The sequence below is a fragment of the Pan paniscus genome, chromosome 9 (assembly GCF_029289425.2).
Source record: "Pan paniscus chromosome 9, NHGRI_mPanPan1-v2.0_pri, whole genome shotgun sequence".
Lineage (NCBI taxonomy): Eukaryota > Metazoa > Chordata > Mammalia > Primates > Hominidae > Pan > Pan paniscus.
In genome coordinates, this window is record NC_073258.2 from 122,006,666 (window position 1) to 122,024,729 (window position 18,064).

At 39.1% G+C, this 18,064-nt stretch overlaps 1 protein-coding gene across 2 annotated transcripts; it reads left to right on the forward strand.

Annotated features, from left to right (window-relative positions):
* The first annotated feature begins 929 nt into the window (after positions 1 to 929).
* SC5D (sterol-C5-desaturase) lies at positions 930 to 17,086 on the forward strand. Of its 2 annotated transcripts, none has more exons than XM_003819972.6 (5): positions 930 to 1,275; positions 11,817 to 12,036; positions 12,813 to 12,945; positions 14,839 to 14,939; positions 15,509 to 17,086. In XM_003819972.6, the coding sequence occupies exons 2-5, from the start codon at positions 11,827 to 11,829 to the stop codon at positions 15,962 to 15,964; spliced, it is 900 nt and encodes a 299-aa protein (XP_003820020.3). In that variant the 5' UTR covers positions 930 to 1,275; positions 11,817 to 11,826; the 3' UTR covers positions 15,965 to 17,086. The 2 variants fall into 2 exon arrangements, with proteins under 2 accessions (XP_003820020.3, XP_063464362.1); XM_063608292.1 differs by lacking the exon at positions 930 to 1,275 and adding an exon at positions 1,311 to 1,537.
* The last annotated feature ends 978 nt before the right edge of the window (positions 17,087 to 18,064 follow it).

Consider the following 18,064-nt stretch of genomic DNA (forward strand, 5'->3'; position numbering starts at 1 on the left):
TGCTCAGCCTATACCACCAATTATTGTTTATTTCCTGTCCTTGTAATAAGCAACATAGTTATTTATACATGCCCATTTCTCCCACAGCACATAAGCTTTTTAAGGTTGGGAACCATGTCTTTGTCATTATTGTAACATCTCTTTCCATTCCCGGTGTTCAGTACGATGTGTTAAACGAAGTAGACACTCAAAACTTTTTAAAATTTATTTTTATTTATATAATGAGTCTTTTTTAAAAAAACCACCTACACTATTTTAAATTCATTTGAACTTTGTCCAGTATCCTATGTACATTTGAAGTTTAACTACCGGAAAAGTCTTTTGAAGGCAGATCGAATCATGTTATTTTTTTCCCTTAAAAATCCCTCATTTCTGTCATGTATTCCCCATATTATTTATGTAATAGGTAAAGTGGCCCAGTTTGCCACTTTGAAGTTGCTGAGCTGGTATCACAAGTCAGTCCCCTCTGTTTTAATCTCTGTTTAAGGAAAGTCACTCTGAAACGACAGATCTTTTGGTTCCTTATTTCTGCTTTCCTCCGTCCTCTTCTGCCTGTGAAGCCACCCTCCTCTGCTCAGCTGTTTCAGGAAATCGGAGCTGCTCGATTCATGTGTAGCAAATCAAAGCCAATTAGATCTGCGTTAACCTTGGTTTTCAACAACTTGTATCGTGAAAAGGTTTCTGTCCATGTTTACCCTCATCTTGTCACCATTTAGACCCCTACATACACCGGCTCGCGGAGCCTCCAGCCATTCAGCGCTAGAAAATCGGGGGGACTACGTCTTAAAACCTTGAGCACCTGTTTGGGAACATCTGCACCTCCTCCCTTGAGGGAGAAAACGCCCCAGACATTCGCGTCAGAGGAAGTGTCGTCTATTTCCCTCAACGCAGGGCACCCGTTCTAGGAATGTTTGTATAAACACCATAAACCTGCCTGGTACCACCATGAATGACACTCACAAGAGCTAGTTTAAAAAGAAAGCAAAGAAACAAACGCAAAACCCGAAACACCATCCTCCACCGCAAAGGTACTCGGATGGGGCGCCCGCCCTCCCCTTAGTCAGAGGACAAAGGGGGCGTGGCCGAGCGCGCGGCGCCCACGTGACCGCGGAGAGCTGCGCGCAGGCCCTTCGCGCGATCTGCCGTCATATCAGCTTATGGCGCCGGTCGCTGATTGGCTGGCAGCTCCAGCCTCCCGGCCCGCTTGCTGGCTGCCCAGCTGCTAGGGCAGTTTGCAGAGCAGTGGCGTGCGGAGCGGCGGCGGACCACCTCCAGGTGGGGACGGTGGGTGGGCGGGGAAGGAAGCGGAATACACCTGAGCGGGCTGGGCCGGGGGGCGATGGAATAAAAGAAGATGGAGAGACTTCAGCGCCTGGGACTCGGGTGGGCGAGGCGGAAGGTGTGGCCGCAGCACGGCTTTTCTCCGCGCCGCGGTTGGTTAGCGAGTGCCCTCTGGGTGCTAGGCGTTGGGCGGGTGCTAGGATCGCGGTAGCATACGGATCCGAGTCCTGCGCCGAGTGAGAGGAGAGGCTGGCGGGTAGCCTGGCATCCCGAGGACTGGCGGCGAGGGCTGGGCCGGGGGACCTCGGGGCGTGGAGGGCTGCGCCACCTGGGAGTCCGGGCGGAGGGGCCTTCCGCTCGCGCTGGGAGGGATCGCGGGGCCGATAGGGAGGCCTGGACTTGAAAGAGCCGACTGTGGACGGGCTTAAAGAAAATGCAGTGTTTGATGTTGGGTGTTGCAGATCTCTTACTCAAGGGAAGTCTGGTCTGGCTGCTGAACACGAATGCTTTACTTTACCCTTCGTTCTGGGAGGGTTTTTTTTCTTTTAAGGGCCAAAAGAATCAGGCTGAAGAACTGGTCGGTATCAGAACTCCTGACCATTGCAAGCCTCTGTTGCTGCGGCGTAATTAGAATGAAGGGACAGCAATCGGGGGCTGAGGAGACTGAAAGGAAAAGGGAAATAATCTGTTCCTTTTGCATCATAAAAGGAAAAATAATGTATACTGACATCCCTGTGTTACAGCAGAGTAGATTTAGAGGTGGTGTAAGTGAAGAAAACAAGACCTCACTACATAGAGTTTCCAAACTGGAAAGTTTGTGGCAGCTCGGTACTTCTAGAGGAAACCCTCTGGAAGTTATTTGTCTTTATATCACTATCATTTTTTAAAGTTTCTAATGATTGATACCTAATAAATAATAACTGATCCTTGATCATTTACAGAGTGCTTTTCCATTCGTTATGTAATGTAATTAGCATGGGGTGGTACTCAGAATTCCTCATCTGCATATAAAACATCTTGAGAGAGAACATAATGTGGTGGCAAAGAGAAAGGTTGTGGAATGTACATCCCAGCTGGGTTTTTTTGTTATTGTTGCTTGCTACTGAACAAGTTATTTACTCTGACCTCAGTTTCCCTATCTATAAAGTGGGGAGCATAGAAGTACCTATCTCATAGAGCTATAGGGATTAGATGAGGTTATACAAAAATAATACCTGGTTCTCAATAAATATTAGCTATTATTTTCTGTACTTTTTAAGTAGGGCAAAAAGTTAATGGTAGACTGAGTTGTTCTAAGCCTAATATTGTTATTATAACTGAGTTTTAAGAAGAAGTTTCTTTAATCCTGCAAGGACAAAGTAAGTTTCTGTTTGAAGCAGTGGTACTTAATTTAGGGTCCTTGGGACCCCTAACTTCAGGGCTTATAACCCCTTAAAATTAAATGAGCTTGTAGAGGCACTGAAAAATTTTAAAAATTCAGGAGTTGACGACTTGAAGTAGTGGTGAAGAGGCTATAGAACTTGGCAGAAGTTCACGTACTTTGCAACTAGATTGTGTGTATTCGAATCCTAGCTCCAGCATTTATTTACTCTTATGACCCTATGCAAGTTACTTAAAATTTCTGTGCCCAGCTTCTTCATCTATAAAATAATACTAGTACCTAACTTTTGAGGCTTCTTGAAAGGGAAAATTAGTTAATATATTTAAAATATTTATATTACCTAGTATATATTAAATATTACTATCAACTGCTGTCAGTTATTTTTCAAACAAAAATCAAGTGGCACCTATTTTATCTTCTATTGAAGTAATTTTGACGCATTTTTGACGGCCTTAACAGTGATAATCATATAGATGCTATTTTATTGAGTACCTTTCTTGGGTCAAATGTCAAAAGTCTACTTAGTCTCTAAACCTCACAGCAATCAAACATGTTTGTGTTCTTTTTGGTTGCACGATACTATTCTAGGTATCGTATTGAAGTAGGGCTACATGGCACTGTGGGGAACATGTAGATTGGTTCATCAGCTGTTACCAACCTTTAGTGATATAGCAATATCCTTTTCAATTATTAAATGTTTATGTTCTCTGATATTACGTAGTACCCTGTCCCTGCTACACCACCTCCCTTGGCAGTCTTCACCCCTATAACTTCAACTATTACCTGTATACTAACCAGGCTCGCTTTTGAACTTCACATTTATATTTACATGTGGCCTATTGCTTATATCTAAGATAGAAGATGAGCCACAGATAATTAGGTTTTAAGATCTACATTGAACCCGTTTTGAACCCCAGATATCTGAGACAGGTCTCAGTCAATTTAGGAAGTTTATTTTGCCAAGGTTAAGGATTCACCCATGACACAGCCTCAGGAAGCCCTGACAACATGTGCCCAAGGTGGTCGGGGACACAGTTTGCTTTTATACATTTTAGGGAGACATGAGACATCAATCAATATGTGTAAGAAGTACATTGGTTGGGTCTGGTAAGGCGGGACAACTCACAGTGGGGGCTTCCAGGTTAGAAGCAGATAAGAGACAAAGGTTGCATTCTTTTGAGTCCTTGATTAGCCTTCCACTGAATGCACACATTTAGTCTGGCTCAGTGAATCTGCATTTTTACATAAACAATAGGGCAGAGGAAGCAATCAGAAATCCATTTGTCTCAGGTGAGCCTCAGAGGGATGACTTTGAGTCCTGTCTGTCCTTTATCCACAAAGGAATTTTCTGAGGGCAAATTGTGAGGGAGGGATGTAGCTTCTCATCCTTGTAGCTGTCTTATTTAGGAATAAAGCGGGAGGCAGGTTTGCCTAACATAGTTCCCAGCCTGACTTTTCTCTTAGCTTAGTGATTTTGGAGTCCCAAGATTTATTTTCTGTTCACACCATCATTCCTTACCCACCCCCTATTCCTACCCTACCCAAATCTGCTAGCTCTGCCAGTATTCCCTATTTCAATTACAATGACATCACCATCTACTTAGACCAGCTAAAGCCTCACAGTCATCCTAGATTTCTCTCTCTTTCACTTCCTAGCAAACGTGGGTTATCCAAATCCTGTGGGTGTTTTTACTTGCGCGAAATCTCTGCTGGCTAGTCTTAACAGCCACTGCCCGAGGTCAGGCTATCATTTTCTCTGGGTTATTCTACCACAGGAACAACCAAACTAGTCTCCCTGCTTCTCACCGATAACCCATATTTCTTTTCTTTCCTTTTTTATAGTGACGGAGTCTTGCCGTGTTGCCCAGGCTGGTCTCAACCTCCTGGCTTCAAGCGGTCCTCCTACCTCAGCCTCCCAAAGTGCTGGGAATAAGCATTAGCCACTTCACCTAGCCTAGTAGTCCAGATTTCTAATGGAATGGTTTTTATGAAATGTGGGTCTGATTGTATCTTTTTCCTACCTAGAAATCTTTAGTGTCTCCCCATAGCGTGTGAGAGAAAGTCCAAATTCCTCAGCAGGACAGCAGATCCCTCCATGCGTAGTCTAACAAATCTCCTTTACAAGTCCATCCCCTAACATGTTTTTCCCTCTGCTCCACCCCATCACCCTGTCTAACACCCACCAACCACACGCAGTGAGCCATGAATGCATCATGCTCTTCCCTTGCTTTGCAGTTGTGACTTCTCTTTGGAATGGCTATCCCTAACCTTTTCTTTCTGGTGATGTCCTTCAAAGTCCAAATCTAATATCATATTCACTAGGAAGCCTTTTACCATAAGCTGAGGTAGTTGTGTTGTCTTTTCTGATTTCATAGAATTTGCATATATATCTGTATTGCAGCACGTGTCCTATTGCTAGAATTGTTTTTGTAGTTGCCCTACCTTTAAGACTGATTTAGACTGTGTCTTTTTAATGTTTGTATGCTCATTACCTAGTGTGGTGCTTAACAATAAGTTCTTATTTGAATGAATTAACAATGGCATGTATGATGAGGAATATATGTTAATATCTGGCATTTGGTGCTAATTAAATTTTTCTTTTCCTGACAAAGTGAGGAAATGTTCATAATTCATATCATAAACAAAGGGCCAAACTCCCTAATATATAAGGAGCTTCTAGAATTTGACTTTTATAAAGATACTAAAAACTCAGTGGGAAAACGGGCAAAGGATAAAAACAGATAAACACAGAAAAAAATATAAATTATTCTAAATATATGGAATGATGCTCAACTTTACTCATAATAAGGTAAATGCAAATTAAGTATACCCGAGATAGCCCTTCTTTCTTGATGAATATGTGAAAGTTTGATGATATCCCCTGCTAGTAAGATTGCAGAGAAATAGGTAAGGTACTGTCCTACATCGTTTGAGGACTACAAAGTAGTTAAACTCTTATGGAGAGCGATGTAGCAATATCTGCCAAAGTTATGAGTGTATAACTCTTTCACTCAGCTCTTCTTTTAGAAATCTGCCTAGTGAGGGCCTGTCATTGTAGCATTATTTGTAATAGCAAAAAATTGGAACCTATCCAAATATCTAGATATGTGTTAAGTAAACACCTATATAACAGTGAATTAGACATAATTCAGTTGAACTCACAGAAAGGGACACAGGTCCATAGTCCCTAGTCACAATTTGGAACTCTGGAAAGCCCTGTAAAACCAAAAAGTTGTTTTCTTTTTGCTTTAAGTTCAGCTCTCAAACTCATTTGATGACAAATTCTCACTCCATCTGACCGAGGTGCCCATTGTGTCTTGGCACACCTACCAGGTATTCCTGGTGTTTTTTATTGTTTTGTTAATTTGGGTTTAACGTGGCAGTGTGGGAACTACCACCACATGTGACTTAAAGAATAGAAAAACAGATCGTGGACGTTTTATAGTGGTAGTAAGGACTAAGAATTGATGAAAAATAGGGAGACATTGCACAGGACTGAAAATGAAGATTCTAACCATGTTTCGGTTAAGTGGATTTCACAATAGGAAGTAAACAGATGCCACTCATTGCTTTGTTGATGATGGAAAAAGCTGGCATATATGAAGACCTGCTACTGAAGGATGTATTTAGTATTAACAAGGAAGAATTCAGAAACTTAGGAAGCAGTGTGGTGAAAAATATCTAAAAGTATGGCAAGAGTTAATTGAAAATTTACTTTCTAGACAGCTCTTTTATGCATTCTCCTCAACTGTAGGTTATAGTTTTTAATCATTTACTTTTACTTCACTGTGACCAGAATACAGCCTTTTCCTTTGGGTCTTGCTCTGTTGCCCAGCCTGGAGTTCAGTGGCACGAATATGGCTCACTGTAGCCTTGAACTCCTTAAGCAATCCTCCCACCTTAGCCTCCTGAGGGTAGCTGGGACCACAGGGCTGTGCTACCACGCCCGGCTAATTTTTGTATATTTTGTAGAGATGGGATTTCACTATATTGCCCAGGCTGTTCTCCAACCTCTGAGCTCAAGGAATAAGCCTGCCTCCCAAAGCGCTGGTATTACAGTCATGAGCCACCATGCCTGACCAGAATACAATCTTTTTCTCCAAGGAGTGCTACACTCTGGGAAAAAGCAAGTATATTGCTTGCACAGTTAAGGGAGGCCTAGGAATCAAAACTTCCTTTAAGAGTTCAGTTGTAAAGATCCTGTTGTCAAAATTACTTAATGCTTGAAATGATGTTGATAAATCAGCAATAATAAATGTTTAACATTTTAGCTGACAATGAGGTTTGAAAATGAACCTGTAGATATTTTGGAAGATTTTCTATCACCAATGAGGTGATGATACCTAATCTCTTTAATTATACCATACATTTAATGGCCCAAACCATAAATACGTCAGGAGAAGCTGATGTTGAAGAAATGCTGAACATTAATCCTGATGCTTCTGTTTGGCACTTTTTGGGTGATGGGGACATTGCTGAAAGGTTTCTAAATGCACATAATTGTCACGCACGTCCATGTGAAGAGACCACCAAACAGCCTTTGTGTGAGCAATAAAGCTTTTTTAATCACCTGGATGCAGGCAGGCTGAGTCCGAAAAGAGAGTCAGCAAAAGGAGTTAGGGGTGGGGCAGTTTTGAAGGATTTAAGTAGGTAGTGGAAAATTATAGTCAAAGGGGGTTGTTCTCTTGCGGGTCACAAGGTGCTCAGTAGGGGAGCTTCTGAGCCAGGAGAAGAAATGTTACAAGGTAATGTCATCAGTTAAGGCAGGAACCGGCCATTTTCACTTCTTTTGTAATTCTTCAGTTGCTTCAGGCCATCTGGATGTATACGTGCAGACTTGGGCTCAGAGGCCTGACAGTAGCGGGAAGATAGTAATAACTACATGAATGATTAAATGATGACTATATTGTGAACACAGATGGGAAGATCACTGAAGGCATTACGTAAATAATCATTGCTTAAGCAGAAATATATTAATAAGACAGATGACATTGGTAGAAATCTTTTGAAAAGGTTATCTTGGATATTGTTGCTTTATCACTTGAGAATCCTGATCCTGGCTCATCACCAATGTCTAATTCCAACCTGATAGGCCCTTCTCTTTAAGATTCTCAAGCAATCAGATGTAATGAACATTTATTGCATGTATGTATACATATACATGCACAAGTATTTAACTTTGATTTTATATGTATTTGAAAGTTTACTGAATTTTTCCTTTAAAAAGAGAATACATTGTCTATTGTCTGTACCAGTCTATTTTCCATTTATCATTTGTTACTCCATACATAATTACATAAATTGTTAATATACAAATGAATTATATACCATTTACAGTATGTACTTATCCCACTTAATGTGAATATTCACATTTTCTAAACAAATATTTGATATGAGCTGGTCATGGTGACTCATGCCTGTAATCCTAGCACTTTGGGAGGCTGAGGTGGGCGGATTGCTTGAGTCCAGGAGTTTGAGACCAGCCTGGGCAATATAATGAGCCCTCGTCCATACAAAAAAAATTTTTCTTAATTGACTGGGCATGGTGGTGCCCACCTGTAGTACCAGCTCCTCAGGAGGCTGAGTCAGAAGGATCACTTGAGCCCGGGAGGCAGAGGTTGCAGTGAGCTGAGATTACACTACTGCACTCCAGCTTGAATGACAGAGCAAGACCTTGTCTCTAAATGAATAAATAAATAATAAAAAAGAACCAAAACCCCCAAATATTTGATTTGTTTAATGACAGGGTGAAGTTTTGACCTTTGCAAAATGTATTTATAGGAATTTTGAATTCCGAAATAACATCTGATGCCAAATGTTTTAAGTAAGAATGGTAGTAGACCTGTGCTATAAAAAAGGAGATGGTGACTTCCAAAACAGCAGAGTAAGAATCTCTGAAAATCTCTTCTTTATAAAAAGCAACAAAACACTGACAGAAGTTGTCAGAATCAGCTTTTTTAGAGCTCTAGGAATTAAAACTTTATAAGTTAAAGCTTTACAATAATCTTAGCAGCCTTTATTTGAGAAAAGTAGTTGAATCTCAGTAAGAACAATGAGCTTTGGACATTTTCCGTCCTTTACCATCTCCCTTTTGCTGACTTCATGGTAGCCTTGAAAACTAAGCCTTACAACACAGTAACTATGAAAAACAGCAGCCTGGATGGAAGGTACAGAATAGGTTTGCAGCCTCGCCAAAGGCCGCAACCCAGAAAATCATCACCACTTGATCTCTCTGGCAATTCTCAAGGCTTGTGTTTATATGACCTGTCTTAGAGCTTGCTCAATATCATCCTGTCCCAGGGTGTTTTGTCAAGGAGAGTCATTATTTACACATAACAGGTCTTAGAGGCACTATTATCAGCTGGCACTAACAAAAGCCTGACCAAAAATACTTAAAAGGGAATACTGAGAAATGAGATATCCCTAGGGGGCTTTGAAAAGCTCTATTTTCCTGAGAATCTAGAATGATTCCCATGAGCAGGGCTGTTGCACATACCCAAGAAAGGGGAGAAGGCCCTAATTTCCCCGTTGGCTGACCTTGAGGGTTTACGCAAGCAGTAAGTTCAGGCCAGTCAATTTTAGAGTGACAACTAAAGTATTGAAAGCATGGCCCAACACAGCACCTTGGCCAAGGCTGGGGGACTTACTGGTTCAAAGCACTTAAGAAAATCGCTCCAGTCATTAGTAAGAGACTTGTAGCTGCACACAACAAATAAAACAGGTATGTAATTAGTTCAGAGAATTACTTAACGCACAGCAACAACAAAAGCAACTTAAAGCCCTGGGGCAGGGTGGGTAGTGGTGCATACAATCTGATTTCAAGAGTTACCCCGTCATATTACTTAAAATATCCCATTTTCCATAAAAAATTAAAAAACACAAACAGGAAAGTATGGCCTGTACACACAAAAAGGCAATCAGTCAGTAGAAACTCTCTCTCAGAAAGCCCAGATGTTGGACTTACAAGACAAAGACTCTAAATCAGCTACTACAAATATAAAAGAACTAAGGAACACCATGTTTAACTAACTAAAAGGAAGTATTAGAACAGTTTCTTCCCAAGTAGAGAATATCAATAAAGTGATAAAAAAAAAATTTTTTTTTTTTTAAAGAACCAAATGGAAACGCAGGTGTTGAAAAGTACAGTGACTGAAGCTGTCTTGCTTAACAGCAGATTTGAGCCAACAGAACACAGAACTGGAAGATAGGTCAATTGAGATTAAACAGCTGGGAAGAGAAAGAAAATGAAGAAATACAAACAGAGACTTGGGGACACTGTCATGCATTTCCACATAAGCGTAATGAGAGTCCTAAAAGGAGAAGAGAGAAAGGCATAGAAAGTTTAAGAAAGAGTGGCCCCAGACTCACCAAATTTGATGAAAAACTTTACACATCCTAGAAGCTCAACAGTATAGGGTTGGGGTTTATTTTTGGAGTGCTGAAAATGTTCTGAAACTTGATAGTGGTAATGATTGCATAGCTCTGAGAATATGCTAAAAAACTAGTCAATCATATACTTTGGTGAATTTTGTGGTATGTGAATTATATCTCAATAAACCTGTTTCTTTAAAAACAAAAAAAGGAGGAGCATGATATTTACGTAGGGATGGAAAGATCTCCAAGATATATATTCAATTAAGAAAAAGGAACTTCATGGTGTATATAGTATGCCACGTTTTGTAAGGAGGGAGAGAAAAATTTGTCATCGTTCCATCTTACATTAACAAACACCGTAAGGATTCTCAGGAAACTAATAGATATGGTCACCCAGAGAGGTGGAAATGAAATGACAGTGTGGTTTACAGTGACATGGATGGAAGCAAGGCTTTGCATTGTATGTCTTTTCCTGTCAGTTTCTCATTTTCTTAAATCCCTGTGGGAATTTAGTGGAGCAATCTCATAGGGAATCTAGTGAAGGAAATAGGCTACAAAGAAGTAAATAAGTATTTTCAGAATTTTCCTTACCTGTGGGCTATTTTGTTTCATGAATTGATGTTTATTAACGTGGCCCAATATGTAGGAGATAAAGGCCGTTTGAACACCTGAAATCTATTGTGGGTAGGCAATTTGCAGATTGGCTTCTTGTTCAAAAATTTCAGTTCAAGTGAGAGACATTTTAGATGCTGAACACGTTTTCTTGTGCGAACAATGCAATGAAGGATGAGTGAGTCGATCATAAATGATAGATTCCATAGTCAGATCACAAAAGCTGACCACAATATCACCGAACTGTATTGTAACAGGACCATGAGTATAGAATGGACTTAAATATGTACTGAACTGACTAATGTTTTTTAGAGTTTAAGCATCTGAAACAGGAGTTGGCAAACTATCTGTAAATGGCCAGGTAGTAAATGCCTTCGGTTCAACGGGCCATACTGTCTCTGTTGCAGTGATACTATAAGCCCACCTTTGTAGCAGAAAAGCAGCCACAGACAGTATGTAAACATCTGGGTGTCGCTGTGTTCCATAAAGATTTTTACAAAGCAGGCTCTGAGTTTGGCCCATGGGCTGCAATTTACCAACTCCCGATCTGGAATATTGATTAGAGGTAGAGAAATAAATGTATTCCAGTTCTTAACACCAAGGATACATCTTCCTTTGTTCTGTCAATGGGAGTGTCAGAAGAACAGATAGTCCCAGTTCTATGGTTGTGGTGGCAGCATGGATATCTTTTAGGGAATTTATCTTAGGTGTCAGTGCTGAAGCAAAAATCTCTGAAGTATGAATCCTTGAAGGAGAGAGATGAGCTGAAACTTGTAGCTGAAAGAGGAAACTATTTGTCTGAGTACCTAGTCCCCTGCATTCCCATCTTTACCACTTGCCATGCTGCCATAGGACGCGGTAGGGAACGACACTGAAATGGAATTCCATCTGGGCTTGTGCCACTTAGCAGCTTGATGACCTTTCCTGGGCCTCAGTTTCTCTAACTGAGCTTTAGCATCCCCATACATAGTATGAAGAGATTGGACTAGAGATGATATCTAAGATCCCTTCTGGCTCTAAAGATGGCATGTAGGGGATTCTGATAGCAGCAGATGTACTACATATGACTGTTCTTAAATCAGGAACTTGAGATATAGTGTTTCTGAAAAATTTTTGCCTGGAAGAATATAGACATGGTAACTAATTGTCACACATGCTTATCTTTTAGGGGCTAAGTGATGGATCTTGTACTCAGTGTTGCAGATTACTATTTTTTTACACCATACATGTATCCAGCCACATGGCCAGAAGATGACATCTTCCGACAAGCTATTAGTCTTCTGATTGTAACAAATGTTGGTGCTTACATCCTTTATTTCTTCTGTGCAACACTGAGCTATTATTTTGTCTTCGATCATGCATTAATGAAACATCCACAATTTTTAAAGGTAAGAAATTTTTTTACCTATTTTCTAACAATTAAAGTAAAAATAACAATATGATATATTTCTGAGATTTTTAGATTAAGCTGATTATATGTAACCATTAAATAAAATTTTGGAGACCAACCACAAATGGGTTAGATATTTTCATGAGGGTTAATCCCCGCTCTCCTTCCCTTAGTTTAAGCAAATCTAACTTTTTAATAAAACTGTAAGTCTAGTATCGTATCTTGCTAGATGCATATTGGAGCATTTTTATGCTGATATTGATGAGTAAATAAATGCATACATTTATGTAATTATTTTAATATATGATTTTCACAAACTGAAATGTGTTTTTTTTACCATGTTTTGTTTTTTGGCTAGATAGGGGATTCAAACTCAGTAGTTTTAAAGTTGTTTACAATCATTTTTAAATTTCAGTTGTTTGTACTTGTCAGTGACTCCAAGGACTGAACAGCAAAAAGGAAAAATAGAGAGGATTGGGGATGGAAGTTAATTAGGAAAGAAATGGTTATTCCATAAATAGAAGTTTAGAATGCAGATTTTGGAGGAAGGAAAAAAGGTTTCAGAATTTGAAATGCTTATTGCATTTTCTCAGTACAAAAGGAATGATTTTCTTACATACCTATTTTCATGTATTTAAAATTTTAATAGAAACAGTTTGGAGGTAAGCCCCTTCATGTAAAGGAGATTTTAAAAATCCAGTCCAGAACAGTTTTATGCTAGTTTTGTTTAACATGGATTTTGTGATTTTTAAGTATTGGAAATTTCACTTTCAGAATCAAGTCCGTCGAGAGATTAAGTTTACTGTCCAGGCATTGCCATGGATAAGTATTCTTACTGTTGCACTGTTCTTGCTGGAGATAAGAGGTTACAGCAAATTACATGATGACCTAGGAGAGTTTCCATATGGTAAGTAAATAACACGAGTGTCAGGAAGAGAGTAGTCTAAGCACAGGTTAGTTTCCTTAAAAAAACATGTCTGCCCTTTTTTTTTCATCTTTTAAAATAATTACAAATTATTCAGTTGTTTTTTAATGTTCTATTTTCATGTGTTCATGTCTTGCCACATGTGCATTTCTTTAGTTTTTCTATCAATCTGAAAGTCTGCTGTAGATGAGATTGTGTCTGGCGGAAGATTGGAGTGATCAGAGATGGGTCCTTGCATTTGTTTTCTATTAATTATTGAATTCAACCTTCTAAAAAAAACTTGAGTAGCTTATGTCATTGCTGAAAGTTAAAAACAGATTTTTAAAATCCATTATTCTGCTTCTTAGAAACTGTAACTCTTCTGGCATACAACCACCCACTTTTCTGTGCCTGTATACTTCATTGTTTACGTTACACAAATGAAGTCCTGAGGTGCATAGTGGTTTGGGCTCTGAATTTTGTTTCTCTTAGCAACTTACATGGTTGTATTTTCATGTCAAAAAAATCTTGAGATTATGTAATATATTAGTCACAGTACTGTGCGGATATTCATAAGTTATGTAAATGATACCTAATTGTTAGACGTTCGGATTGTTACTCTTTTTTGTATTATAAACAGTCCTGTAGTGAGTAAACTTTTGTGAAATTCTGAAACTTTTTCAAGATACATTTCTAGGATCTAGTATGTAAAAAGCAAGAATCATAGTATTTATTGAAGGCTGATATGTGTCAGTGACAGTTCTCAGCTCTTCACAAGAATCAGTCCATTGTTTTCCTACAATTCTATGAGATAGGTACTATCACTGTGCTCCTTTTATAGGTGAGTCAATGAGGTGTACAGAGAGTTTCAGTAACGAGTTGGTGGTAGATCTGAGACTTGGACTGAGGCTTGCAGGCACCAGCACCCCCACACTTTAAGTAAGAAGTTAGTTATTGCCGGGCGCGGTGGCTCAATCCTGTAATCCCAGCACTTTGGGAGACCGAGGTAGGAGGATCACGAGGTCAGGAGTATGAGACCATCCTGGCCAACATGGTGAAACCCCATCTCTACTAAAATACAAAAAATTAGCGGGGTGTGGTGGTGCACACCTGTAGTCCCAGCTACTCAGGAGGGCGAGGCAGGAGAATCCCTTGAACCTGGGAGGCAGAGATTGCGCCACTGCACTCCAGCCTGGGCGACAGAGCGAGACTCTGTCTCAAAAAAAAAAAAAAGAAAAAAAAAGTCAGTTATTCAGAAGAGGGAACAAAAAATTATATACTAGAGTAATGAATTGGCTGGGCTTTGAAAAATGGATATGATTATGAGTTAAAATAAAGGGAGAGAGGACATTTTAGGTTCTTGAACCCCTATGATGAAAGATACAGAGGTAAAACTTCCAAGACAGTGGGAGGACATTGAGTAAACCTGCCTGGTTAGAGTAGAAATACAGGAGTGATGAGGTTGGAAAGATCCGAAAGGGGTGGAGTATGGAATAAATGCTAAATTTAAAGTATTTAGTGGAAAGTATATTTTAAGCAGGGAGATAATGTGTAAAGATGGGTTTTAGGAAGATTAATATGAAGGAAGTGATGATTCCCAGAGATTTAAATAATAAAGATGTCTTAGGAGTATCCTGTCTCACAAATATCTTTATAGTTTAATTAAGAAGTACTTTAGGTAGAACATTTCAAGTACTTATGCGAGGGAAATGAGGAAATGACCAGATTCCAAGAAGCCAAGAGAGATTAGTTTATAATATATTGAATTAGCCAGAACAGATCATTTATAATGTTTGAGTCTAGGATCCCATTTTGCACTCAGATGGACATGTGAAAAGTGAACTCTAATCCCAGGAGCTGAGTTTTGATTCTTCTGTTTCCCGTTTTCTTTTCTAGGATTGTTTGAACTTGTCGTTAGTGTAATATCTTTCCTCTTTTTCACTGACATGTTCATCTACTGGATTCACAGAGGCCTTCATCATAGACTGGTATATAAGGTAAAGTCATTTGTGGTGAAAAGAGAGAAAAGGTTACACATTTCAGCAATGTATGATTATAAATTCTGTTCTCTATTTCCAAGAATTTCCTCTACCCATATTAAATGTCTAAGTAGCCATAATCATAACAGGTACAGGGTGCATTTTGTTCATATTCTTCTTTATGGGTCTAAGGGGCTGTCTTAAAATCTTCTGTTCTGGTAACAGGTACACATGGACTTACAGAGGGAACAATAGACATTAGAGACTCCAGAAGGTGGGAGGATGGGAGAGGAGTGAGGGATGAGACACTCCCTATTGGGTACAATGTGCACTCTTCAGGTGCTAGGTACACTAAAAGCCAGACTTCACCACTGTGCAGTATATCCATGGAACACCACTGCACTTGTACTCATAAATCCATATAAAATTATACTGTTTTAGGGCGAAGAAGGACATTTTATAGAATAAATAATTTTGCTGATCTCTACAGGATTTGTTAGGTCGTTTCCAACATGAGTCTGTGAAGCTAAGTTGAATGTTGCACAGGGTAAAGTTTGCAGTGCTAATTGTGTCCTTTTCTCCTGCAGCGCCTACATAAACCTCACCATGTTTGGAAGATTCCTACTCCATTTGCAAGTCATGCTTTTCACCCTATTGATGGCTTTCTTCAGAGTCTACCTTACCATATATACCCTTTTATCTTTCCATTACACAAGGTGGTTTATTTAAGTCTGTACATCTTGGTTAATATCTGGACAATTTCCATTCATGACGGTGATTTTCGTGTCCCCCAAATCTTACAGCCATTTATTAATGGCTCAGCTCATCATACAGACCACCATATGTTCTTTGACTATAATTATGGACAATATTTCACTTTGTGGGATAGGATTGGCGGCTCATTCAAAAATCCTTCGTCCTTTGAGGGGAAGGGACCGCTCAGTTATGTGAAGGAGATGACAGAGGGAAAGCGCAGCAGCCATTCAGGAAATGGCTGTAAGAATGAAAAATTATTCAATGGAGAGTTTACAAAGACTGAATAGATTATTGCCCAGTTATTCTTAAGTAAGGGACAAAGAAGGAAATATCATCGTATTTCTTTTTTTTAATAAGGAAAAAATAATCTCCATACAGTCAAGATACATAGTAAATGGTATCATTTGGAAATCAGCATCGTGGGCACTGCTGAGGAATGATCCTAGTGGTAGGTCAGAAGAAGATGCTGTGAACACCAGGACTTTAATCTTATGCTTAAAATGCCAGATGTTGTTCGGGGGACAACTTGTATCTTTCTAGCAGCAGATCTGTAGTTTGTATAGCCTCAACAACAATTTTAAATAAGATGGAGAATAAATTATTGAGGGGACTAGGCTATATGCATTTGCCTTTATCCACCCATGTTTATTAAGAATCATTGTGCTTAATAATACCAAGACTAAGCACCATAACCAAGAAATACTAATGTAAAGATTGTTTCTTGTTTCCGGAATGGTTAATTCTTCAACGTTGGTATGATAATGATAACTTGTAGTACTTTATTCAAGTCAAAACATCAGTGTGGAAAAAAATTCTGATACATTAGCAGCTATGTAAATGACCTAATTGATAGCAGGTGTAATAAGACTATCGTCTTCCTACACATAGGAGGCTCATTCTCTGGACACACTATCACCTATTACATTTTACTGATTAACAAATAAATTGGAATTTAAAAATATTGATATCACCATGATTTAATCCAGATCTGGGATTATGTAACTAAACATTGTGATGATTATTATTTAAAACCATTATTTAATAAGAGTAAAAATATGTGAATCTGGATATATTTAAAAAAAGAAATTTGATGCCCAGATAATATATTGGGCACTGCTGATTTTTTAGTTAAATTGATGCACTACACTTTTGATGTTTGAAGTTACAAACCTGTAATTTTTTTGTAAAGGAAATAATTGCCAAATACCTAGGCCCATTGCTGACAATTAGTTCTAAAATCTTATTCCTCCTCTTCTCCCCTCACTTTTCCCTACTTCCTCTGCAAAAAGATTTAACAAATACATTCATAAGGAAATGTGTGTTGTAACAAATATATTGCAAAAACATAGTTTGTAAAGGCATTCTATAAGCTATTTATGTAAAATCAATAAAAGTTGATCATAATTAAACTGTATCAGTTGAATATTATAGCAGCACAAAGTATTCTCTGTACAGATTTTGTGCCAATTTGAAGCCACAGAAATGATGTGGATTGTTAATTGTGTTTTAGAACATCCCCGGACACTCAGTGTCACAGGGGGAAAGAAGTGGGTACCACATTCTGTTTATTTATATTTCACATTTTAACTAGATTTGAGTGTTTTTAGCAAGAAATCAGTCTTAAAATCTAATGTCTGGGATCCAGAAGAAAATGTCTTTAATCTGTGAGTTATTGTCACAATGTCATCTTATTTAAATGTACCAATTAGCATTTAGTAATAGGCAAATGTCATTTAGTGCTTTTCACCAATCCCACTCGCCCCCGGTGCTCCGCCTTGCCTAAGAAAAAGAAATTAAGGAGAAGTAAACTTTATTTCCTAATATAATGTCAGCTGATATTTATTGAGCTTTTCCTCTTTGCCCAGAGACTAGGACCCAAAGAAGTTAAGTAACTATTCCCAGGTTTATTTCTCTCTCATATAATGTCCCATGTGGATGTTTGTGGTCAGTGGACAGCTTTCCACCTAGTCTTTCTGCGACCCAGGCTCCTTCCTCTTGGGGCTCTGCCTTTCTCTCAGTCCATAGAGCCCTCTTTGTTGAAAGAGCACATAGGAAAAGAAGGAAAAGTCTGTGTGGAAAATGTTTCTGGGTCAGGCCTGGAAGTGGTGCATATCTCTTCCGCCCATGTTCCTTTGGACAGAACTCCGTCACATGGCCCACCTAGAGAGATTTTGGGAAATGTGTCCAGCTGTGTGCCTGGGAGGAAGGGGGCACCATTTTCTTGAGCAGCTAGACAGTTTGCCGTATTTGTGTTGTTCTCCTCTTGTTGATGTTGAAATGGTGAATGAGCCATAAAGTATTTCAGGTTATCCACACACTAATCATCTCAGTGTCTTTAATTCTTAACTCCAATATGAATGTTTAAAGCTTCCTCTAGATTCTTATTC